This window comes from Mandrillus leucophaeus, unplaced genomic scaffold (genome assembly GCF_000951045.1).
Source record: "Mandrillus leucophaeus isolate KB7577 unplaced genomic scaffold, Mleu.le_1.0 Scaffold152, whole genome shotgun sequence".
NCBI classification, from domain to species: Eukaryota; Metazoa; Chordata; class Mammalia; order Primates; family Cercopithecidae; genus Mandrillus; species Mandrillus leucophaeus.
In genome coordinates, this window is record NW_012101499.1 from 1,636,026 (window position 1) to 1,663,035 (window position 27,010).

Below are 27,010 nucleotides of genomic sequence, written 5' to 3' on the forward strand. Positions count from 1 at the left end.
AGAAAGAAAGAAAGAAAGAAAGAAAGAAAGAAAGAAAGAAAGAAAGAAAGAAAGAAAGAAAGAAAGAAAGAGAGAGAGAGAAAGAAAGAAAAAGAGATCATTTGGGGCTAACTTCACTAGAATCTCTAATCTTTGGTTTAACAGCGCCTGTCTTTGAGGTCAGCATTTTGGGATCCCTAATTCAGTCAGCTGTCATATCATTGCATTTATGTGATGCACAGATTAATAAGAATGGATACATAGATCCCAAGGACATATATACAAGTTTAAAAAGAACTTTTATGAAACCACTGTAAAGGATATGAAAAAAATTTTCAAGTGCAGCTATTAATGACAAACGTCAGTGAATACATTTGAAACAACGATTTTTCATTATGTCACATAATATTACACATGCATATTACTTGTGCCACTCTACTAACCACTAAAATGGCCAGCCCTGTGGATTTTACTGTTTACCCATTTTATACAAGGCCTCAAATGGCTACCAGCATCTATGTGAACTCCCAGCTCCAAGACCCACCCCCAGAAACCCTGTTACAAATCCTAAGAGAAGGGTTTGGAGTGGCTTCACTTGTCCTTCTGAGCACTGCCACATGCATCTTGGGCCTCTGACCAGCTCGCCCATGGGCTCCCAGCGTGGTCAAATCTGCTGCCAAATCAGGCTGTGAGGAGAGACAGTTGTTCTAAGACACCCCCAAAAAAACCTCCTATAGTTAAATCAATCAATTGCAAAATTACAAAATAAAGACACAGCAACCGCAGCTTGTGCTTAAGTACTAGCCAGGGCCATTTCGTCAACAGTAAACTCAGAGAAGCCATCCACGAGCTGGGCTGATAAAGATGCACATTGGGATCATGGGAGGTGCCTGCCCCAAGACTGGTTACCCCAGAAGCCCCAGGTTGACTCCCAGAGCTGATTCTGATGACTGCCATATTGCAATCCACTGATTTGGCCACAAAAGGTGAATGTCCCTCTGTGCTTGATGAAGTTCACATCTCTTTTAGTACCTGTTCGGTTCTAGGAACCCACAGAGGGCCAAGGAGGTCTTGAGCACCATGCCACATGGACACATTTGTAGAGGCCGGAGACGTTGGCCTCCAGGGAGGGAAAAGCAGATACAGTTGCTGGGTTCAACTATTTAAATGGCTGCCATGCAAAACCATCATTCTATTTATAGAATTCCAAGGTTCAGAGCCTCTTGTCACCCAAGGGTGGCAGCTACAAGAAAAAGGATTGTATTTTAAATTAAGGATTATTTGAAAAGTAGATTGAACAGTCACCAGACACGGCCCAGAACAAATAACATTTCAGAGCCCCTTCCCAGATATTCTGAGACTCTGATCTAATTCCCACCTATTCTTTGAATACAAGCCTTTTTAAAATACCAACCTGTTCCCCACCTCTCTAAACTAATACTGCACTTAGCATCCCAGTCACTCTGGCGTTTTTCACATCCTGTCCTTGTTGTTTGCTCACTTGCAGCACGTCCAGGCTCTGTGATGGGCACAGGAATACACAGAGATGCTGCCACTGGCCCTGCCTGGCCGCCAGCCAGGTGCAAACCATTTCTTATTCTTCCTCATCTTATAATCCCACTTGCAATGCTGATCAGTGTTTTGTTTGTTTGTTTGTTTTTCGTTTTTGAGACAGAGTCCTGCTCTGTTGCTCAGGCTGGAGTGCTGCACAGCAATGTCGGCTCACTGCAACCTCCACCTCCCAGATTCAAGTGATTCTTGTGCTTCAGCCTCCCAAGTACCTGGATTACAGGCGTGCACCACCACTTCCGGCTAATTTTTTGTATTTTCAGTAGAGGTCGGGTCTCGCTATGTTGGCCAGGCTGGTCTCAGATCCTGGCCTCAAGTGATCCTCCTGCCTCAGCGTTCTAAAGTGCTGGGATTATAGGCGTGGACCACTGTGCCTGACCTGCTGATCACTCTCTATCATTGGTATTCACTTAACCAAATAAAATTTTCTGCAGAATTAATTTTCCCATGTAAATTCAGTGTTTAATAATAGTCAAATGGGAAAATGCCTGTGTCAAACTCACCTTCCTGCTTTATTATAATATCTATTAATGAATTACAGTGTATACACCTAGTTCTGAACCATTCTTTCTTCTTTCATCTGAAAAAGTACATTTATTTTTTGGCTTGAGTTTTTTAATTCAAAATTCGAAGTACCAGTTAAGAGAAAGTTTCAGCTTCAAACAAAGTACTGATGTCCCAGGCAGCTGATCCAGGCATGGGGACCTCACCTCCCAGTGGTCTAGTGGACTCCAGGTGATGCTAAATTCTACTAGCTCTGGCTTTTCTATTTCAGCCATCAAGGCTTCAGCTCTTGCTCTTCCTCTCTCAGTGGCTGGGCTGTATTTGTGTTTTAATGACCCATTCCGAAGTCCATTCCTGGGTTATGCCTTTTGTTTACATTCTGGCTTCCAGCTTAGAGGTAAATAAACTCTATTACCTACCTTGCAGTCAAAATGAACATTTTCTGTGGGTTCTGCTCCCCTGGGCTGCTCATTCCACTCACCAGAATTGTGACTTCGTGTGGGTCTTCTTTTTATTAACATCCTGAGCAACAAACCTAAATAATGTCAGTGATAAAATACTCCCATAAAAATCTTTTGTCCATTTAACGTATTTATTATGCAGCCTTTTACAGAAAGTTGACTTATGGAAGCACTAATGAATACAAGTCAGATTTTCTTCATCATGTCCCTCAAACCCCTTCCTCCATGCTCTAGAAGTGGTCAAGGGCCCAGTGTGTGGTGCCCAGGGAGCAGATGTTCATTTAGATGCCTGTGACACCCTCCAGTTCTGCAGCCAACGTGGGAAGTGTGTGAGATAGAAAGCTGCCCTTCTAAGCACGCATTACCTTCCCCTTTCATCTTTGATCCTAACGTGGCAGCGATTTCCTTCCATTAAGAGGACATTTCTGGTCCCTTCTGGAAATGCATTTCTTTAATGAATATCACTCAGGTGCTAGCTCACTCCACACTAAGGACATTGCTATTCTGCTGCTTCTGGGGAAATCTCATGTTGCTCTGTATGTAAAATACCACCTATTCTTCAGATATAGCCCCAAAGAGGGAGAAGAAGCAACAACAGTTCAAGAAGAAAGAAGGAAGAAGCTTCTCTCAAGCAGGAAGAGGCTTTTTCTTTCCGTCGCTGCATGATGAGAGCAGGCTGTGTCTGGGCAAGCTGTGCCAGGCCACATGGGGACCAAGACAAGAGAACCGCCTGTCCCAGCAGCACTGAAATCACTCAGTTCCTGCTTTGAGTCGGCCTTCATTTTAGACACAACAACTGGATAGCTTTACGGAGATGTCATTGATCAAATCTGATTAACCTAATACTTATCCAAGGAAGGGGACATAGAGAAGAAAAAGTAAGGCGGGCAGAGGAGCCAGCACCTCTCAGCTGAACTGGGAAGGGTTCTTAGAGGCAGACAGATCCTAACTAACTTCAGCAATGTACTGGCAGACTAGCAGGCACCTCATGAAAATGAGGGGAGATCAGGAGAGCCAGGCTCAGAAGCAGAGCAGGAGCAGAGAAGTGTCAGGAGCCAAGGGCACAAGCAGTGAGAGTAGTCTCCTGTCTCCAGCGGGGAGGAATCACTGCCACCACCACAGTCTCCCCCAACCCCTAGACCACCCTCCTGGCTCAGCCAGCTCCCCCAGGAATGGTCTCTAAGTTACCCAGCATCTTTGCATCATTAATAAAGAACCCCTGGTGGGGGCTTCCAGCTGCCCTGGCCTAGATTTTTAATGCCACGCCAGTTTTCAGGAGGCAGGCAAGACAGAATCTGGCTCCCTTCAGTTTGCAGAGACAGAGAGAGTGAATGAGTGAGAATTGATGCCTTCAGGGAATGGCCAAGCCCCATCCAGTATTTACCAGTGCCCCCGGGTGACAAGTGCTTGTGGATACTCCCGACTTTAACAAAAAATGAGTTAGAGGATGCCAGAATCTCAATCAGCAGCCAAAGCTGTATGGTTAATTACTATTTGTATTATTTTTGTATTATTGCATAACATACTTCTACAAACTTGGTGGTTAAAACACTCATTTATGGCAAGGCACGGTGGCTCACGTCTGTAATCCCAGCACTGTGGGAGGCAGAGGCTGGCAGATCACTTGAGGTCAGGAGTTCAAGTTCAGCCTAGCTAACATGGTGAAACCCCTTCTCTATTAAAATACAAAAATTAGCCAGGCATGGTGGCACATGCCTATATTCCCAGCTACTCAGATGGCTGAGATGGGAAAATCATTTGAACCCAGGAGGTGGCGGTTGCAGCAAGCAGAGATCATGCCACTGCACTCCAGCCTGGGCGACAGAGTAAGACCCTGTCTCAAAAAATAAAAAGAAAAAAGAAAAAGAAAACACCCATTTACTGTGCCACAGTTTCTGTTGGTCAGGGGTCTGGGTAAAGCTTGGCTGGAATCTCTGCACAGGGTTTCACAAGATTGCAGTCAAAGCACTAGCCAGGGCTACGTCCCACGCAAGGCTTGGGGTCCTCCTCCAAGCTCTCATGGTTGTTGGCAGAATTAAGTTCCTTGAAGCAGTAGAACCACCTGCCATCAAGCTGCAATGGTTCTGGTGTGCTTCAAATGCCAGGGGGCTGCCCTGTGATTCCATATGAGATGGCCAGAGACTCCACACAGGACCCTAAGCCTCGTGACCATGCAATGTCTCCAAGGCCCATGGCAGAGCCATGGCTGTGCTGCCCTGCCCAGCTGGAGAGTCTGCTGTGTCTCTGAGCTTCACCCACAGCTGCCAGCCACCTGGTGAACCCACACACATACCCAAACTTGGTGCCCGATGCTGCTGCATTTTTAAACATTTTTTTGTAGAGACAAGATCCACTATGTCACCCAGGCTGATCTTGAACTCCTGGCCTCAAGCCATCCTCCTGCCTCAGCCTCCCCAAGCACTGGGATTTCAGGTGTGAGCCATCACACTTGGCCTGCCACTGCATTTTAAAGAAGCCAAACCAGAATCATATTTCCTTCCTAGCAATGGGGGTGCGAGGACAAGTAAAATGTCCTTCCCTTTGGAGAGGCTGTGCTGCCATTACCCTCCGCCAAGTTCACACATGTGCCAAGCTTTACTGTTTCATCAGTCAAGGTTCTCCAGAGATACGGAACCCATAGGGTATCTAGATCTATATCTGCATTTGTATTTGTATCTGTGTCTGTATCTGTACCTGTATCTGTGCCTAACTTATATCTAATCTTTGTCTATATCTGTGCCTGTATCTGTATCTACATCTGATATCTAATCTATTTCTATATCTCTATGTCTATCTGTATCTAGAGAGGATTTAAGGACATGACTCACATGACTGTGGAGGCTGGCAAGCCTGACAACTGTAAGACAGCGCTGGAGACTCAGCAAAGAGTTGATGTTGCAGTCCTGAGTTTGAAGGCTGGCAAGTCAGGCAGGATTTCTGTGTTGCAGTCAGCTTCCCACTGATTGGATGAGGCCCACCCACACTATGGGGGGTAACCTATTTTAATTAACATCAACTGATTGTAAACGTTAATGCCATCCACAAAGCACCCTCACAGCAACATCTAGACTGATGTTTGACCAAGCAACTGGGTACCATAGCCTAGCCGAGTTGACACAAAAAATCAGCCATCTCACTGTCTTGTGATATTTCTCCTCCCTCCTCCTTAAGACACTTGCTGCTTAGTACAGGTTCTGTACCCTTAGCACAGGTTCATATACCTATTCCCGAGATATTCCCTTTGTAAACAGCATTGTCACACAGTATATTTGGTAAACGAGTATACCAGCCTTCTGAGTCCCAAAGAGTGGCTCGGAACAATACAATCACACACTGTTATTACCTCTCCTCATTCTGTGGCTTGACTGAGCTTAGCTGGACTGTTCTCACCAAGGTCTCTCATGTGGTTACAGTCGGACGGTGGCAACGGAAGGACATCTTCAAGAAGCCTTTGAGGTTTCCTCATTCATATGTCTGGCTCCTGGGCTTGAAAAGCTCAAACTTCTGGAAGCTGCCACCGCTGAGGCCTCTCGCCCGTTCCTGTATGTATTCCTTTCACCCAGCAGCCCCGGCATAGCTGGACTTCTTACAGGACAGCTGGAGGTCCCCAGAGCAAATGTCCCAAGAGAAACAGGCACAGCTGTGTGGGCTTAGCTCACCAAGCCTCAGAAGTCACAGACCATCACAAAGGCCCACCCAGGTTCAAGGGGAGACCACATGAAACTGTGGATGTGTTAAAACTACCACAGAACGCTTTCTCCCGTGTGATTTGACTCTGAAATTCACCCGCCCAAGGATTGAGTATAATTGCAGACCTGTACTCTTTCAGGGTAATTCTCTCTGGCCAGGACATGACAGCATCTTCAAAAAGAAACATGGGGAGTGTATGCGTGCAAGAGGCTGGGTTGGTTCACGTGCTCTGAGGCTTCCCATCCCCCAAAATCTCCCTACTCCAGCATTCCATGGCTCTATTCCCCAACTTGGCAAGCCACTGGATCCAACTTACTTCTGATTCTTGGCCACCATCACCCTATGGGAAGAAGAAAGAAGAGATTCTATTAACACACATTTTTCGGAAGACCTTGGTTTGGGGACATATGTTGGGATTTGAACTTCTTTTTCTTCCATTTATCCAAGTGCCTGTAAAAGTAATCATTCTACCCTTAGAGAACCTAGGGGCCTTGAATGGCTAATATGCTATATTCTGTCTTATAATGGCAGCAAATGAGCTGCAAAAACATTGACTTGACTGAGCACTTCAGTCCAAATGACCACAAGCAAAAATGTAAGATGTAATTTTCTGTTTAGCCATTGAATTCTATTTTGGTTTTCTATTATTGTGTATAAAACCACCCCAAAACTTAGTGGCTTAAAAACAATCATGTGTGTTTCTTACTGTGGTTTGACCTCTGTTGATTTTGCTTAGGGTCATTCATGTGGCTAAACTGAACTGAGGATGAGCTGAGGATAGGGTCATTCATGAGCTAAATTGAGCTAAAAGGGCTGAAAGGTTTTGGGGCTGGAGGCTGGGGGCTGGGGACTGGGGTGGCTGGGCCACCTCAGCTCCCCTTTACAGGACTCTCTCTCCAAACCTTCCTGGAACCCCTAAAATGGTTCCCAAACCCTGTTATATGTTTTAATGGGTCTCCGTATTTCTTCTTTGTTGTACTTACTATAGTTGCAATTTAAAGCCTATAGTTATTTGTCCTCCCTACTGAAGTGTAAACTCTGCAAGGACAGGAAGTACGTCTTGTTCAGAATTGCATTCTCAGCACTCAGCACAGCGCATCTCACACTCTCACATAGCAGGGCTGCACATGGTGTAGACACAGAATGAATGAAGTCATAAATGCACGGGTGACATTAGACTCAAATCCTGGTTCACGCATTTAGTAGCTGTGCGGCTTAAAATTCAGTTTCCATCTGCAAAACAGGACATGCAGAAACTCTGTCTCTGGATTGCAGTGATGAGGGAAGCAGAAAGCACACACACATGTATGGAGCACATGCCATTCGTGGGAAGCGCATGGGCAGCCAGTCAGCCCGGGTGTAACCATGTGGTGGGGTGTTTAATTCAAGGCCACCGAGCACATCATGGCATCTTAAAGGCAACCGAATCCTTCTGAGAAATTTCATCCCTTTCAGGGAAACTCAGAGGAAAGGGGAAGGGTGATGGGGTGACTTTGAAAAGCAGTGGTTGGGAATGAGTGGATTCATCACAGAGTTGATGTTTGATGCAGGGGTAACCAAGAACCCACACAGATGGTGAACATCAACCAATGGCTGTCGCAAGAGGCTGCTCACGGGAACTGAGTCCAAGATCCCCACAGGCCTCGCAAGGGGTGGAGAAACTGGACATGCTCCCAAGCACACTGGTGGACATGGAAATTGGCACAGACTCTCTGGAGGACAACTTAACACTTCTGCTCAGAAACTGTCCCATCCCCAACCCACAGGTGAGCTCGAGGAGCTCACTCCTCACCTCGCTGACGAAGCACCAACCTGACGAGCTCTGATCTCATGACGCTGACCCTCTCAGTGGGAAAGGGCAGTGAATAAGAACCAAAAACGATAACTGCAGATAGCGGTAAGACCTGTTCTGAGAGTAAAGCGGGTATAACGTAGAGAAAGGGATGGAGGGTATGGGGCCAGCTCCACAGCACTAACGATTGAGGGGATGGGATGTCTTCCACATGGGGACGGCGCAGACAATGAGGGGCACAGACGTAAAGGGGAGTGAGAACAGCATTTAAAAGAAGGAGGGCACGTCCACCAGGCCAGGGGATTTGGGTTTCATCCTAAGTACATGGAGAGGCTTCAGTAGAAAAATGGTCCCATTTAAATGGTGCCCCGCCACTGGGCAGGAGGCAGCCGTGGGGCTTCAAAGTAGAAGCAAGGAGACAGTGGTGACCTGAGTGGGCCAGAACAGGTATAGCCCATTTTTTTCATGGTTCTATTCTTATAATTTTTTACCACGAACACATATTCATCCTGTAACGAGAAAAAAATAAATGTTATAAAATAACATCGCAGCCCCAGGGCTGCCCCCACTCTTTCCTGCAGGTCAAGGACCCATGCTGTTCATTTATTGTTCCTAAGAGCCAGAGTTAAGGACCTGGAGGCCAAGGCAGACAGAGTCTGTGACCAGCAGGTGAGGGATGCCCTGGGGTGGGGCTGACAGGCCGTGAAGAGGGAGCCCAGCAACCACAACAGCTTGGTCGCCCAACAGGCCCCTCTTGCTCCCATCTCCTGAAGTTTGCGATGTGGACCCTGCTGATACCGTGAGGAGAGCCTGGGAAACGCCAAAGAGGCGTGAAGCTTGAAACCCTCCCGTGTTTCGGAATGTCCTTTGCAGGTGGACTCCCTCAGCCTCTGCTCTGAGTTGCAGACACGGCCAGGTGGAAAGTGCCAGGCAAACTGTGGTGCCGATCACTGGGGAAGCAGAGTCCTGAGTGCTTTGGTTGGTGAGAAGCACTGCACACCCACAGAGCTCTACCTGGTTCCATTCTTAAATATGGAAGGATGTTTGATGGGATTCGCCTTCCAGAAGTACCTGCACATCTTGGTTGACAAGTGTGTCTGAGGGAAGCACTAATTCAAGGTGTTTTAGAGTCTCTTAGAAGCCTACTTGTTCTCCTCCTATTTTTTTCCAGATGAAGACCCTCAATAGTATCCGAAAGAAACCCCAGGTTTGTTCTTGCTGCTTTGTAAGGGTGGTGATGCGTTTGCATCTGGAAGAAGCTGTGTGGGCTTCAAGGCCCACACACACAGAGGTACATGACTGGACCACCACCAGCCCAGCTACAGAGAAGGCCATGCCAAGGTGAGACATGTTCAGTCTGGAAGATGACGCCCAGGGAGTGAGGCCACCGGTCCAGGGTTCTCCAATTGGCTTTAAGAATAGTTCTGCTCCATAGCCTGCAAAGTAAACTCCAGGGAACTAAACCCTATTTCTGCATTGATTTCTATGATAAAATCAGACATTTTTTGCCCATGGAAAACAGCTTTAGCTACAAGTTATAATTAAATATTAGACTTTAGGTGTTGCTATTTTAGAAGAAAAATGATAATTTTCCCACAAAACTGACCAAAACTAAATCACAAAGCCCACACTCTGCATTAAAAGTTTAGGAACCTGTCAGAAGTTACATCCCCTTGGGCAAAACCCGCAGGAGGGTAGATATTCTGTTCTCCATTTCAATACCCTAAACGTCTAGCTATTTCTTTGGAAAGAGCTCATCTTTTAAGAATGGATCTTTTCATTGCTTCCCAAAAATATTTTTTGGCTTTTGTTTGCTATCCTCAAAGTTTTGTCCTGCCAATGATCTCTCTTTTTCTATTAAAATAATTATTTCAATGGTCTATTTTTTGTAAGTGTAGATATTTGCACAAAATCAAGTTTTTAAATCCAGGTTAGAAGAAATGTTAAGGTAATTTAGTTTTATCTTTTACCATTAGAAGGAAGTCCCTTAGCAAAGGCCCTGGCGGACAGTGACCAGCCTCCACCTGGACATGTTCTCAGGAAGGCACGCATGGGGGTCCTGACCGGCCCCGTGCTGTCATGGGACTGTCTCTCGAGAGAGCTTTTCTCACTTGGACTGAACGACACCTGCCTCCCAGAGAGGACCCTCCCCACCTACCATGATGCAGGACGAGAGCAACCTGTGCCTATGACAACTCTTGCTCTGCAGAGGCCCTTGAAAGTCTGCACAGTGTGCATGAGTGACCCCTCAAGAGCAAAAGGAAGGACAGGTTTGAAATTAGAGCCCTCGTTTCTACAGGACACATCCCCAGCTCCTCCATCAGAACCTCATGACTTCCCAAGTCCTTCCGTCTTCTCATTCAGCATTCTGGATCCACAGAGCTCTATGGCACCCACAGCAACCACGATCCTCCAAGGATGACAGAGCAGGGCAGAGTTCAGGGGGATGTTGCACATCCTACTGGGGACAGAAAAGGCTGATGTTGGTAAAAACCGAGCGGAGGGAAAGGCAAGCAGAGATGCTGCCTGGATGAACCTGCACAGGTTCCCAGGTTCTGGGCAAGTTCCAGGAAGCCTGCGAGGCATCTGCTTCCTCACTACACTGTCTTCATTGGCTGGGAAATGGATGCTGCAGATTATTCATATCAAGGGGAATATTTAGAATACTCTGTCAAGGACAGACAGATGGTACAGAGAAGCCTTCAGTCCTGAATAATGAGAAATTTCCCCTGCTCCGTGCAGGACGTGGTCTATGCTCCAAAGCCCCTACCGCAGACTCTGCTGCTTCCTGAAACCAGCTGGGAGAAGCGGCTGCACTTTGCTATTTCTGGTCATTTCTCATCCCATGATGTTATTACTCATCCCCAGGGAACAGGCCGAATCTTCCTGTTACCACTGCTTGCCATGGACAGTGCGAACTTCTCTTGATTTATTTCATTTGTTTGTTGTTGTTGTTGTTGTTGTTTTTTGATGGGGGGGTGTTTGTTTTTGGATTTGTTTCCCAGCTTTATTGAGGTACAATTGCCAGATAAAAAATTGTATATATTTAAGGTATACAATGTGATGATTTGATATACACATACATTGTGAAATGATCATCACAATACAATTAATGAACACAACCATCACCCTACATAATTACCATGGTATGTGCGCATAGGGGGCAGTGAGGACACTTAAGATCTAATCTCTTAGCAAATTTCAAATACACAATATAGTATTGTTAACTATATTACCATGCTGTACATTAGATCTGCAGAACTGACTCATCTTATAACTGCAAGTTTGTACAATTTGACCAATATTTCCCCATTTCCCCCAGCCCCCAGCCTCTAGCAACCACCATTCTTCTCTCTGTTTCTATAAATTTAACTTTTTAAGATTTTCCTTGTAAGTGAGATCATGTGGTATTTGTCTTTCTGTGTCTGGTTTATTTTACTTAGCATAATGTCCTCCATGTTCATCTGTGTTGTTATACATTTCAGGATCTCCTTCTATTTTTATGGCTTAAAAATATTTCATTGTACATATATGACACATTTTCTTTATCCATTCATCTGTTGACCAACACTTAGGTTGGTTCCATATCTTGGCTATTGTGAATAATGCTACAATAAAAGAAAAACAATCCTAACATTCATATGGAAGCACAAAAGACCCCAAATAGCCAAAGCAATATTAAGAAAAAAGAAGAAAACTAGAGTCATCACCTACCTGATTTCAAACTATATTACAAAGCTATAGTAATCAAAACAGCATGGTACTGTTAAAAACAGACACATAGACCAATGGAACAATAAAAACAGACATATATTCCAATGGAACCAAACTGAATGCCTGGAAACAAATCCACCCATATAAGGTCAACTATTCTTGGACAAAGGTGCCAGGAGTTCAATGAGGAAAAGATAGTCTCTTCAATAAATAGTGCTGGGAAAACTGTTTATCCACATAAAAAAAAAAAGAATAAAAGTGTACCTTTACCTTACATCATATACAAAAATTAACTCAAAATGGATTGAGTACTTAAATGTAAAACTTGAAACAGTAAAACTCCTAGAAGAAAACAGGGAAAAAGCTTCTTTAGATTGGTCTTGGTAACGATTTTTTGGACATACAACAAAAGCACCAGCAATATAAGCAAAAATAACTTTTGTTTATTGACAGCAAGTTTTCTAAAAGCAGACTTCTTGACTAGCTTTTGGTCTGTTTTACTAGTCTTCACAGCTGATTTCTCCTCTTTGCAAACCTTTAAGTTTTTTTAAAAAACTGTATTTCTGGTTGGCTTGAGTTGGGTACAGAAGGGTTTTGCTGGGAGGCGGCAGGAATAACTCTTTCCCCTGAGCCACCCAACAGCTGATGTCAGGAGTTTGGACACTCACACAGGGAGAGGATGTACGTTCTGTCCAGCAGAGTCACCATGTCTTGCACAACCACACACCAGACCAGCAACACAGCATCACCCAGGAACTTGTTACATGCGCAGATGATCCAGCCCAGCCCACACTTGCTGTGGCAGAGCCTCTGGCTGCAACCATGCAGGGAGTTCTCCTCTCTCAGGTTGGAGAATCACAGCCCCAGGCAAGTGTTTTCTGGCTGCAGAGTCTCACCACCTTTGTTTGAATAATCATGCTTTCAGAGACCAAATCAGGGTGACAGTCTCAGTTATTTCTCATAGGCAATCACTGGCTCTGATATGAAGCAGTCTAGAATTTCTCCTCTTCCTCAGGGATACTGCTAACCCCACTGCACCTGCCGCCCTTCTCAGGTATGTGAGCAGAGGAAATGGGGCTTCGATGGAAAAGGCAGCATCTTCCCCTCCTCTCTGGTCGATATACTCAGCTCCCTCCATGTTTGTTCATACGGTTTCACTTCTGAACTTTAGGAAATCTTGCTTCCAATCTTTAGATATGTCATAACTGAATAGTTGGCCAAATGTTAGTGAAAAACAAAAAGAAATGCATGAAGTGATTATTTGAAAGGAAGACTGATCTTTAAAACTAATAAAAAATGAAGGCCTCCCAAAAAAGAAATAAAACATTGTCTTCTTTTGCTGTTTTTTCTCATGCAAACGAGTAACAAAATGTTTCTACCTCCTGTTTTCTTCCTTATTCCAAAAAGAAGTGAAGAAGCTTGAGGAAATATATTCATCATAATGGGAGAGACCCAAAGATAGAGAAATCAGGAAGACACGAAAATGAAAGTCCAAGGAAAGGAGACAGGAGGGAAGGTGAAGTTCTGAGTGGCCTGGCAGGTGGGTGACCGGGGTGGCCTGCCTTTGGTCACCAAGTGGAGCACATGGATTCTGAGCTGACCACTGGCCAAGGAAAACCAACTAATTACAAGCATTATAGAGTCCACAAGGCAAACCAACCTGATCTTTAAAAGAAGAGCAGCTTTGCCAAAGACGAGAATCGATTACCCACAGTTGGAGTCAGAACCTGAAGTCCAGGGGCTGCCACCCCAATGTTACCCATGATGGACACTCACATCTGTTCAGCCTGTGCACACTTACCCACCTCTCTACCATCCCAGTGGTGCTTCCCAACACAATGCAGCTGCTTAGCTGTGACTCAGAACATAAGACTGCTTTATGAATGATGACTTATTTTTTGCTATAATGACTTTTTTCACCTTAAAACATACTAAATTAATACATGAAATGTTTTGACTTCACAGTTTCCAGCAAAGACACAACACATGCACCAATTTTTGTTGACATCAGTGTCCAATCAGAAAATATCACGAGAAATCAGTTTCAGTGGTGGAGCCTTGGTGACTGAATCCAAATATTTTGCTTTGCATGTGAGCACCAGGGACCATGGCCAAGGGGCAGAGTCCCCATGACCCCTACATTTTTTGCATGCTCCATGCTATCTCCACCTGTTTTTAAGCACTCTGGTGTGCACCCTTTATTTTGCCTTGTTTTTCTGTGATACCTTCTTACTATGTTTTTTAAGTAAAAGCAAGTTTATTAAGAAAGTAAATGAATAAAACAGTGGCTACTCCATAGATGGAGAAGCCCTGAGCTTGCTCATTTTCATGGTTATTTATTGATTATATGCTAAACAAAAAAGGTGGGGTGGATTATTTGTGTCTCCCCTTTTTAGACCATATACGGTAACTTCCTGATGTGGTCATGGCATTTGTAAACTGTCACGGTGCTGTTGGGAGTGTAGCAGTGAGCACAACCAGAGGTCACTCTCATCACCATTTTGATTTTGGTGGGTTTTAGCCAGCTTCTTGACTGCAACCTGTTATATCAGCAAGGTCTTTATATCCTTTATCTTATGCTGACCTTCTAGCTCATCCTGTGATGGAATGCCTAGTCATCTGGGAATGTAGCCCAGTAGGCCTTAGCCTTATTTTACCCAGCCCATATTCAAGATGGAATTGCTCTGGTTCAAATGCCTCTGACATTTTCCCCCTCCCTTTTACAAGGAAACCCTCTATCCTAAAGGTTACAGAGGGATGATGATCCATCTTCTGTAACTTCTTCATGCTGAACAGGGATGATGATATTCCTGCCTAACTAGTGGGGTCTCTTGTATTCCAGGTAGAGAGCTCAGTCAGAAAGTGTCAGTATGCTGAGAGTCATTCACAACTCTTGAGTTCTGACAAAAGGTGATATCTGGAAGATTAATAAGTGTTCAATTTAAGAAAATGATGAATAAGCTTATTCTGCATTCTTACACAAAGAGAATAACAGCAATATATTCCACAATAAAGCAAAATAAAGTAAAATTATTCCAAGTAAACTAAATTATAAGGCTTTCCATGAACTGAACAATTGTTGGAACCAAGGAGATATGGGTTGCTAGCTGATTACAGTGTGCCCAGAATTAGAATATTGATCCAGATTTTTACATTACTCAACTCTCTTGTTTCTTCTGAGCTGAAGTTATAGATCACTGGTTGGTTCACAAGAACAAACAGGGTTAGTCTAAATTGCAGAAAAAAAAAAACTTAAAAATAACTGGTGAGGGCCAGGCACAGTTGCTCATGCTTGTAATCCCAGCAGTTTGGGAGGCCGAGGCAGGTGGATCACCTGAGGTCAGGAGTTTGAGACTAGCCTTGCCAACATGGTGAAACCCTGTCTCTACTGAAAATACAAAACCAATTAGCCAGGCATAGTTGCACACACCTGCAGTCTCAGCTAGTTGCTGAGGTAGGAGAATCGCTTGAACCTGGGAGGTAGAGGTTGCAGTGAGCTGAGATTGTGCCACTGCACTCTAGCCTGGGAGACAGAGGGAGACTCTGTCTCAAAAAAACAAAAACAAAAACAAAAAACTGATGAGACTAGAATCTAATAAGAGGTGTACATAGTTTTTGAAACACAATATTTCTCCTGCAGTTTGTCATTTTTACTAAAGGCAAATTATGGTATGACCAAGTTGCTTTATTATACTTGGCCTGATTATTTGCATAAAATACAGCAAGAATAATTATTTTTCACATGAGCTCTTTCTAAATTGGCTTTGATGGAACTCTGTTCCATAGAAGGAATCTTAGATAAGACTTTTTTTTAAGCTGAGCCCAGCCCTGTTCATACCCTCAAATACCTATGAGTTGGGTAAATTCCATTCCTCTTGAGGTCCCAAGACCTGTCAGAAAATGACATTCTTTACTTACTACAAGTCAGAAACCCCGTACAGGGACTGTTGTAGACAAAATATGAGGTCAGTTTTCCCAAGGGACTTTTATTGGCTTTACAAGTTAAGTTTGATTCCTTAAAGGAAAGTACACCATTCCAGTCAAAGCCTTGGTAAAATAACCAGTTTCTTGAATTGTGTCTTGTTAGAAAAAAAAAAAAAAAAAGGCAGATTGTTATTGCACTTAAGCAAATAACTATATTGCCATAAGTTACGAATATTCACAAATAGTTTCCAAATTCAGGAGAAATCAGGTAGAGAAAAACAAATATGTTTCACATTTTGTTCACAGAAGTACACTTTACTCAATTGTTAAGCTACAAATGGCTTGATAGAAAAGTTTCCTTCCTTATTCTGAAAAACAAAACAGGATCAGCAATATTTTAGGCAAAAGGTTAAAACAGATTACTTCAGGCTTCTATTAGTTTAGTCCATGCAGTTAACTCCTGTTCTACTTGATATTCATGAACATTTCAGCACTCCATGAAAGTCTGGAAAGTGTTTTTCTTCTATTCTAATGTCACAATGTCCAACGTTATCAGAAACCTGTATTTAAGAACACCTGTTAGAGTTTTAGAGTTGCTTATAAAACCACATTTTTGAAGAGGACCAAAACAAGAAAACGAATGCCTGTGAATGACAAAATGTTTTAGGGCAGCCATAATGAAAAATATGATTGATTGACAAAGAAATTTGGTTATCTCTGTAGCATACAATAATTTTATGTAAACTTTATAATTATTAATAACATACACTTAGTTATATCAGAATTATAGGAGTTTCCTATAATTTTGAAACACATATGAATAACATAGTTACACAAATATAGCCCAAAGAAAGTCAAATACCATTTCATATTTGACAGTGCTTCCTGTATGATTTTTACACCAAATAAGCCAAATGTCACCTTTACATTGGTGTACTATTAATGTTAAATCCAATTTTTATTAAAACCTTATAGACAAATCTATCCAACATTAATGCCTTACCATAAGGTAAGATTCTCGTAAACCTTCTATAACCCTTGAAAATTTCTTTATTGAAGAGAAGATCAGTTCTTTAAGAAAAACCTGTTGTACTTTCATTCCAATACTCAATTTATGGAAAAACTGAATACCTCTTTAACTTTAGCCAACACATTCACACATAGAATTTTTTTTCACAAAATTAACTTTTCATAACTTTCATACAAACCTTTCATAACTTGCTCAAACTTTTAGCTTTACCCTATTTAACTTAAAACAATCCTTTAACCTTTTATTCCAGGCCAAAGTATATTCTACTTTCCTTACACGACTTGCATATAAAACTGTTTCTTCAGTAGTTTCAACTACATATTACAATGTTAACTTTTACTTTTGGTTAAAACTTGGTTAGTAAGTGATCATAATTATGTCCCAGGTGTGAGGCCTAGGACATCAGACAGAAGTGCAGATAAGAGCTGACTCTTTCCAGCATAGCTAAGGGGCATGGCTCCCAACATGTCCCCAGGCTTTATCTAGAATCTAATGCTCCAAAGTTGGCCAACTGACAAATTTTTAAAAGTCAAAGAAGCAGTTTGTGACTTAAAGTCTTTAGTAAACTTAATAGCTGATCTGTCTCATTTCAACCAAATGTTTACATTTTTTAAGAAAGGTTTATTTTACTGATAATCTTTAAAACTGTCTTTATTTCCCCAAGATTACTAAAGTCACATGAGCTGCAAGGCATTATACTTTTTACTTTTCTCACAAAAACATTTGATTTAAGCTCTTATTGTTTTTAAACCAATTAATGAAAGCTCTCTCATTTCACACACACAACACATGTAAATACACAGACAGAAGATAAGGGACTCATTCCCTAAGCCAGGAATGGAATCCTGAACCTAGGCTGCCATTAATATGGCAGAGACCAAGAGAAAGTACTGCCACGTGGTTACAAGGTCAAGCTCCCAAGGACATAGAAGATGACAAGAGGAGAAGCTCATCCAGTTTGCTTTCAGGGACCTGCAACAAAGTTTATAACTGACCAGTTTACTGGACCATCTTGAACAGTGGGCTTATAGGTTCCTAGGCCCATGTTCTATCCTAGGGTACCCCTCTTTATGACACAACAATACAGAAAGACACACAAAGCACACTAGATTCACTACAGCTTAAGACTAGCCACAAAAACTTTTTTTTTTTCATTAATCAAAACTTATAGAGGAGATAAACAGTAATTTTTATCATCCACTCAACCAGTTTGCACAGAAAGAAACAGGGAGAGGCCAGACATCTGCTTGTAAGAAATTCTTACCCTTTGGCCACCATGCCAGGCTTCTGGGATCCCTTTCCCTGAGCAGCCCTGGTGACCCAGCTAGCTGCACCACAGCCCTGGGGGCCAAGCCACAACACAAAGAAAAATTATCTTTTTCCATTCTGGCCAGAACAAAATACATGCAACAAAACAGACACTAGCTGCCCTGCTTAGCACCCAATATCAAACTGCTATGGCTCAAATTCGCACTCAAATGGGCTCGTTATCATTAATCCAAACTCCGACCAGAAATTCCAACATGTGGTCCCCGGGCAAGATGGTCCCCCTGAGTAATAGAAAAGATAAGAAAGAGAATGGAGAGAGAGAAAGGCATTGCCTGTGGCAGAGTGGGAAGGCAAAGTGTTCAGGGAGGCCAGGGAACGATCCATCCATTGTAGCAACACTGAACCGAAAGTTCAGATGGCCACTTGTTGGTCATGAAGGGATCTTTTCTAGCAGTTCCATCAGCTCTCAAGTTTCCCCTTCTGGGGAGAGAAAATCTCCCCAGATCTTGTACATGCCTCATCCTGTCACCTACAGTCATCAGCAGAGTCTAAGGCAGATTATTCCAAAGACAATAGCAGTTAACATCCCATAGTGCCAAATCCGTTCTTAGCTGAGAGGGACTTTACTGAGAGGGGCCTCTACCCCCCTAAATCTTAGGAATCATTCTAACCTTCATAAGGTGGGCCTCAAACCCAAATTCAGTCAAGCGTACTTGCCTTTTATTAAGTGGGCCTTTCACCCACTCTGTCTTTGGAGAGGCTCTAACTCCCCTAAGTTGGGCCTCTAACCCCATCTCATCCTTTACCAGGGTAAATGCACCCCACTTACCCAAAGTTAGCCAATTGAACCCACAAGCCCACACAAACCCACAACACTGGAGAGAACCACAGGGCAAATTAAAATTTTAAAAAACTTCTGTTACATCCATACACATTCAAAACCTTTTAGAAGGAGGTCAGCTCTTTGAAAATAAAAATTAAAAAAAAAAATCTTAGTCAATATAGATACAAGCTGGTTGGGTGTGGTGGCTCACACCTGTAATCCCAGCACTTTGGGAGGCCGAGGCAGGTAGATCACAAGATCAGGAGTTCGAGACCAGCCTGACCCACATGGTGAAACCCTATCCCTACTAAAAATACAAAAATTAGCCTGGCGTGATGGCACGCACCTGTAATCCCAGCTACTCAGGAGGCTGAGGCAGGAGAATCACTTGAACCCAGGAGGCAGAGGTTGCAGTGAGCCGAGATCGCGCCACTGCACTCCAGCCTGAGCAACAGAGCGAGACTCCACCTCAAAAAAAAAAAAAAAAAGAAAAAGAAAACAGAAAAAGAAACAAGCTAAAGATGCAGATGAGTTTCCTTTGGGTTAGGGATCTCTTCAGTATTGCCCCTTTGGTGGTTTGCCAGGAAGATATTACCAGACCCCACCACTTACCTAAAGTTAGCCTTTGGGGTAGGGGGGGAGGTTCCTCAGTATTGTTCTTTCCATGGTCACCAGAAGGATGTTACCAGAAAGGGATCTCAATTCAAACCCCAAGAGAGGATTCTTGGCTCTCTCTCAAGACAGAATTCAGGGTGAGTCTGTAGAGTGAAGTGAAAGCAAGTTTATTAAGAAAGTAAAGGAAAAACAGAATGGCTACTCCACAGACAGAACAGCTACAGTCTTATTTTTTAAGAGTACTTTGAGTGAAAAATGACCATGAGCCAAAAACTGTCAAAGAAAATGGTGGATAAGGAAGGCCACGCATCCCAGGAGATCCTCCCACATCTTCCAGCTCCACCCCAACCCCTGCAGGTCTTAGCTTTCTCTTTCCTCCAGAACAATGAAGCTTCGTTAAGCTGTGTTTTCTATGCAGACTCCATTATTTGCTTTCAAATGATTGCCTGTTGCTTTTATAAATTTGTTTTCATTGTTCAATTGACCTATTTTTCTATCTGTGAAAAGTGTTCGATCACTTGGGTGGGGATGGAATGCTTCGTAAGTCTCACCATTAACATTCATGGAAATATTTTTCACTGAACAACTTTCCCTTAGTGTCAGCAATTTCAGCAGTGACTCCACGTGGCTCAGCAAGAACTAGGTGTGCTTGTCTGCCCTGGATTTTTCTCTGGTTTTCCCTTTCCTGGCATAAATTTGCCCAATGTCTGGTCTAGGGGACAAAAAGCCAACCACAACCATCCACAGGCTATTTTCAAGCAGCCTGGTAGAACTTATACCTTTACCACCAAGGTTGCTGACCAAACTGTTTGGTCTTCGTTTTGAAATTCCATCAATGTTGCACATAAAACTAATCTCACTGTGCTACTCACAGGCTCTGTTTGTGGGTTATAAAAATGCAAAACTAATTATTAACTAATACGTCTTTCACAGCATAATAATAATGAGAATGATAGACTCATCAGTGACAGCCTGAGCGAATACTCTGCAGCCAGCTCAGTGATCTGTGGGTGTCCTGAAATCCAGTTCCCTGCTTTGTGGAGAAGGCAGAACTGGCTCAAGAAAACGCACTTGCACAACCGTGGATGATGTCTCAGTCAGCTCAGGCGGCCCAAGCAAAGGTCTACAGGGTGCCTTAGACAACAGAAACACGTTATCTCACAGCGCTGGAGGCTGGAGTCTGAGACAGGGTGGCAGCAGGATTGGCTCCTCTGAGGCCTCTCTCCTTGACTTGCAGGCAGCTTCTACTCCCTGCGTCCCCACATGGTCACTCCTCTGTGTATGTGTGTCCTTATCTCCTCTCCTTATTGGACGCTAGTCCTGATGGATTACGGTCACCCAAACAACCTCTTTTTTTTTTTTTTTTTCTTGAGACCGAGCCTCACTCTGTTGCCTAGGCTGAAGTGCAATGGCACGACGTCGGGTTACTGCAACCTCTACCTCCCAGATTCAAGCGATTCTCCTGCCTCAGCCTCCCAAGTAGCTGGGATTATGAGTGCATGCCACCACATTCAGCTAATTTTTTGTATTTTTAGTAGAGACAGGGTTTCGCCATGTTGGCCAGGCTGGTCTCGTATTCCTGACCTCAGGTAATCCGCCTGCCTCAGCCTCCCAAAGTACTGGGATCACAGGCATGAGCCACTGCCCTCAGCCACAACCTCATTTAACTTAACCACCTTTATAAAGACCCCATCTTCAAAGATGGTCCCATTCTGAGGTGCTGGTGCCTAGGGTTTCAATTTATTTATTTTGGGGAGACACAGTTCATTCTATAGCAGATGGCATCTGTCAATCTGGAGAAGCTGGCCCTAAAAGATGTCGAAGAGTGGCCGTTTACAGAGTAATAAATTTGAGCCTCAAAGAACAGAGCACCACTGACTCCTGGGGCCCCGGCGCTGCGCGGGGAGAGGCTCCGTGGTCTTCCCCGTCTGCAGCTTCTCTGATAGCTCCAGAAACAACACAGAGAACCAGCAGCTGTCAGAGAGCAAGGCTGGGGCTGCATGGCCTCAAGCCCCGTGTGTGGCCTCTCGGCCTCAGTCTCAGTCTATAGGTCAGAGGCGGCAGCACCTTTTTGTGGGTACAGAGAGGAGATAAATGTTCGTTATTCCTCCTCTTCCATGAGTCCACCTTTAGCTTGTTTCCTTATTGACTTTTTTTTTATTATTATTTTCAAAGAGCTAACCTCCTTCCAAAAGGTTTTGAATGAAAACTGATGTAACAGAAGTTTTTTAAATTTAAATTTGCCCTGTGGTTCTCCGCAGTCTTGTGGGTTTGTATTGTTACATTGTTTTCATACCTTATTCCAAATAGGCATTTGCCCTGGATCCCTTGCTCTTGCAGGACAGCATGCTCTGGGGGGACTGGGGGGGGGCAGGAGCAGGCAGCAGGAGGGGAGGTGCTGTACATTTAGGGTGATGCCTGTTCACAGCAGCTTCCCGCTCCCCGAGCCCAGCACCCTCATCCACCAGGGCCTCAGACATCACTGCCTCCGCCTCATTGGGTACTGGGGTGGCTTCCCAGATTCTGAGCCAGCCTGCGGACACCCTGGCTTGCCTTTGTGGGTAATGCCGTTCTGTGTCAGGAAACCGTGCTGTGATTCCCTTCCCACGCTGTGCTGTGGATTATGTGAAATGTTCCCAACCCAGGCTCGTAAATCAGCCGGGAGCACAAACACACAGCAGTGCCCTGGCTTCGTCTTCACCTCCGGGGGCATTGCTGTGCAGAGGTCTCTACTGGGAAAGCTCTGATGCACGGCGCCCAGAGCCGTGAGAATCCCCTGATGTCCACTGACGGGGCAGGAGCGGGGCATTCCCAGCCACCGCACAGTGACCTACACAGAAGGGCCACAGAGCCTGGACAGAGGTGAGTAAGAGGCAGGATGACTATCCTAGCTTCCAAGCGCTTGCATTTCAAAATGGATTAAAAGACACCATGCCCAGCCAGGCGCGGTGGCTCATGCCTGCAATCCCAGCACTTTGGGAGGCCGAGGCGGGCTGATCACGAGGTCAGGAGTTTGAGACCAGCCTGGCCAACATAGTGCAACCCCATCTTTACTAAAAATAAAAAAAATTAACTGGGCGTGGCAGCAGGCACCTGTAATTCCAGCTACATGGGAGGCTGAGGCAGGAGAATCGCTTGAACCCAGGTGATGAAGGTTGCAGTGAGCCGAGATCACGCCACTGCACTCTAGCCCAAGCGACAGTGCGAGACTCTGTCTGGAAAAAAAAAAAAAGATACCATGCCCAGCCTCCCAGCACTGTAACCAAGTCTGTCCCCATCAAAAAGGCAACCCAGCCCTGGCCTCAGTTTCCCCAACTGTAAAATGGAGATTCTAAGCACATCTACCTTTCTTCTCTATCTTCCTCCTTGATTTCTGGTGAAAATAAAATAAAAATATACATCTTATTTTATTACTGACGCCTTCAGTGGCTCTCTGAGAGACGACACATTATCTGTCACGCACTCACAGCAGGCAGACACCACAGCCAGCAGATCCTGGCATCCCCATTTGTTTACTCGCCACACGGACCACCTTCTCTCACCCCCACCCCAGGGAGCACTTATCTCCAAGTCGGGTGGTGATCAGCAACACATGGTTTCTGGCTGGATCCAGGAGGTAAGCAGCGTTTTGTTTAACAGGAAGACAAGACCTGTCTCTACAAGGGAATGTGCGTTTTGAAATCCTCAGAGCAAAGCCACTTGCTCACCTGTCACAGACACACCAAGACAGGGTTTCTGCTCAAAGTCCAAACATTACATGCCATGTGCAATCGTGAAGAGCAGCAGCCCTGTGTTCAACTCCACCACTCAGGGGACAGCGCTGACAGGAGGCTCGTCCCTGCCATCTGTCAAAATGTCCTGATGCCCTTCCCTCTCTCACTACCAACGCCGACGGCAAAGGAAACTCTCAAGGCAACGTGGAAAGAACCTGCCTCTCTTTGCAAACTGGCCTCTCGACTCTGTTGAAAGAGAGAAAACCACGGTGTTTCACCCTCGCCAAGCCTCTCTGGAGGCCGAGAGAAAGAGAAAAGGCCTGCTTTAGGGAAAGGCCACGTGTCAAGACCACATCACTGCACTAATGCAGGTAGCTGAGGGGAACTGGCCCTCATGAAACAACGCCTTGTGAAGCAACATTGGTGCCAAGCGATGTCTTTCTGCTGCTCTTTTATAGCCAACCTCTCCCACCGAGGCTGCAGTTTGGACTTGGCTCACTAAGGACCAATCCTCTTCCCAACTCCATATCTTTTGTCTAATGAAAGACGACCTTTTTAAAAGTGAATCTTCCCTACTTTGTCACACCCGCCCACAATGTAAGATTCTAGGTTTATGTGTTAAAGGAAAAACAGCACTACACGGATTGGCGTGTTCCCAACTTGTCTCCAGATGACAGACAGTCTGGGCCCACTTGCCGGATGAGGGAAGGGGTGGGAAAGGTGAATGAACCTGCGATCGTCTGTGTGGGAGCATATCCAGGAGGTGGCTCTATTTTTTACCCCCAGGAGTAGATCCGGATCATTTCATGATGTCTAGAATTTGTTTTAAAATATTTCAGAAGAAAGGGAAGGCATAAAGCAAGTGTGGCAAAATCGTGATCATTTCTGAGTCCTGAGTGGGAGTGTCTCGGTTTGGGTTCCCCGAAGCCAGCTCTGACACAGGAATTGGGAGGTGACTCAGAAACACAGGGGGAGACAGGAAGTCAGTCAGGGGAGGAGAGACTGACTGGGGGTTTAAGGAGTGGACATCTGAACACTCTAAGAGACTGCAGGACCTCCAAGAGTCATTCTTCAAGGGCAAAGAGGCAGGGGTCTTTGTCAGCCAATTTCTGCCCCTCTGGCCAGTTAATGGCAGCCCCTGGGGTGTCTGGCCAGCCTTGAGCTCAGGCTGTTTTACAGCAGGGCAGGACCATTAGCATCCAAAGGAACTGTGCTGGGACCTGCCAAGACCAAGGGCATGGGCTGGGCACAGTGGCGTCTGCTACAGCAGGAATACCTACATTCATTGTGTCATCCTTTCTACTTCTGTATATGACTGGAACTTATCCACACAATGGGGAACTGAAGCAGGAGCTACAGGAACAACACACATTTCCCCAGGGGATGAATTAGCAATGGTAAGAGGCAGGGGTTGAATTTAAACCAGTTTGCTGCACTGAGTCAAGTCCCAAGCTGCTTTTTTCAGACTGTTGCTGCCCTTCCCACATCAGCTGAGGTTTTCTCGCTAATCACGCATTCTCTTTTAAACAGAAACAAATTTTTCAGAAGCGTGCCCATCATCCCAGCAGCTGGATTGATCGGAACCCTTGCCACCTCCTAATTCAGTAAAGACACATGTGGTGAGCGTCCACTAAGTGCCTCTGTTGGTGGCTGTGGAATGATGTGGGTTTCAAGGCGTTACCCTGAGATGGTGATATTCTGGTTGAGTAAACAAGAAATGCCCCAAGGAAGCTTTACAGGGACAACAAAAGGATCATAGAATTGTTAGAGATCATTTACTTCAACTCATTTTATTTGTGAGAAAACATGGCAAAGATTCTCTCCTGGGCCAAATGCTACCCAGGTTCGGCTGAACTCTTCCAACCAGGCCTGACTTTTGGACTCTCAAACTTGTCTCTGCATTGTCTGATTTTAGCAAGAATCTTGCTATATTGGTGTTGTCAGAAACTCCCACTCTTGATATCCAATCACTCTCAGAATCTGGGTTCCCCATCCCCTGCCGTTCCCCGGGTAGTGTCTCGTCACCTTGGCCTGCCTTCAGCGAAAGGTCTTTTAGCCAGAATCCCCCACACCTGAGGTTTCCTCTTAGTAATTTTCCACCCACCGACCACTCCCCTCCCCACCTCGCCCCTTGGCTGTAGACTCCCTCTTTCCCTTGTTGTTTAGAGTTGGGCCCAATCTCTCTTCCCACTGCAAGACCCCATTGCAGTGGTCCTTCCACTATTGTGCTGGTTAAAGCCTATGTTACGTGCTTTGGCAAGTGAATGAATAATTTTTTTTCTTTAACAACACAGATCCCACTATTTGCCAGGAGTGGAGTTGGGTTATGGCAGGGCTTGCTCTAGGGCCCGCATTCCATAGGTTTTCTCCAAGCCTGGGTGCAGGCACGAGTAGTGATACAGGGAAAATGCAAGTCAGCTACAGGTGAGAATAAACCAGGTGCTTTATGGCCACTCTTGAGTGTTTTCTTTTGTCTTGGTACAGCAGAAGGTTCAGACTGGAGGGTATGGAGTGACTTACAAGCCATAGTGAGAAGACCAAACCGGATGAGATGACAATTCCAGGTCAAGGGCAGGGACCCACTGACCTGCCCACACCACATCAACTCTTATTCCACCTTCTCTTCCCTGATCTTACAGCTGCCCTGCCATGGGTCCTTTTGAGGTGCCGGGAGTAAACACTTTAGCTGACTTGAAGGGTCCAAAGGATTCATGAGGGACTCCCTGGGAAGCATGCAGTCCTGTTCTTACCATTTCCCTGGCCTCGTGAGCCCCTCAGGGTCATTCGCTCAATCAATCAATCAATCACTTGCTCCCTCACTTCCCCTAGTCACTGCCATGTAACCAAGGCTGAATCAGAAGGACCCCAGTGAGTCCTGCCTTGCTCTGCCCAGCCACCGAGGACCAAGGCCCTGCACAAACCAGGGCTGCCTGGCATGCTTGCTAGCCCCTGCTGCCAGGTTTCCTGGGAAGAGGACGGCTCCACAGCAACCAGGGAGGCCCCATTCTCACACTGAGACTGTGCCTGCCTGGTGGAATCAGTTGCCTGAGATCAATTTTTAACAATCAAATTCTGTTCTGACTGGAGAAAGACTTGGAATTTGAATGAATGAATTCTCTAGGGAGCTGTTATCTGCCAAAAGCTGTTTAAAATATAAAAGCACCCTTAGTTTTCATATCCTTTGTAAAAGTACAACTTTGCAAAATATGCTTTACTTAGAGCAGGGGGCACCACCCAACAGCTCCCATCCATTTTCCTCTGGAGGCGAATGATTTTGAGTCCTTGGAGAAGCAAATCATTTTCACTCCAAGAGCTTGACTTGCGTAGATTCTGCCTGAAGTCTTGCTTTGAGTAATGCTCACCAGCAAACCTCTTTGTCTTTCCTGAAAGGCTATCACATTTATCTAAGTTAAAAGCCTTACTTAATCATAGTTGTCAGTGACGGCAGAATGACAGAGGCATTAAAGGTTAGACATTAAATTACTCATAAACATCTGATAGCCACCACACAATTCCACTCTCCTGCACCCACACTTTAAATGGGGTTCCTACTTACGAAGATGGAACCTTAAAATATAGATGGAGGGAAATGCTTACAGTAAGGGCAAGAGAAACATGTTCAGTGTTTTTATGTAAAGATTACATGCTAATTCAGAAAAATCTATTCCCCTAATTGAAAAATTGTTCCGAATCGTTAGTTCACCTCAAGATATCCCTATATAGCCCATTGCTGATGTGTGAAAACAAATCAGACACTCAAAAATCCCAGAAAAAAGGGTGTCATTAGTCCCATGATCCTCACTGTCCCCATGGTCCTCAGAGTCCCCATGGTCTTCACAATCCCCATGGAACTCACTGTCCTCATGATCATGACTATCCCTATGACCCTCACTTTCCCCATGTTCCACACAATCCCCATGGTCCTCA

The 27,010-nt window shown here is 44.8% G+C and overlaps 1 protein-coding gene across 1 annotated transcript in view; it reads left to right on the forward strand.

Moving 5' to 3' along the window:
* Positions 1-27,010, forward strand: part of LOC105535964 — a 106,043-nt gene that overhangs the window by 43,155 nt on the left and 35,878 nt on the right. The window contains 2 exon segments of the mRNA XM_011975223.1: positions 8,613-8,664; positions 9,167-9,336. Of these exon segments, the coding sequence (XP_011830613.1) occupies positions 8,613-8,664; positions 9,167-9,336 (222 nt within the window).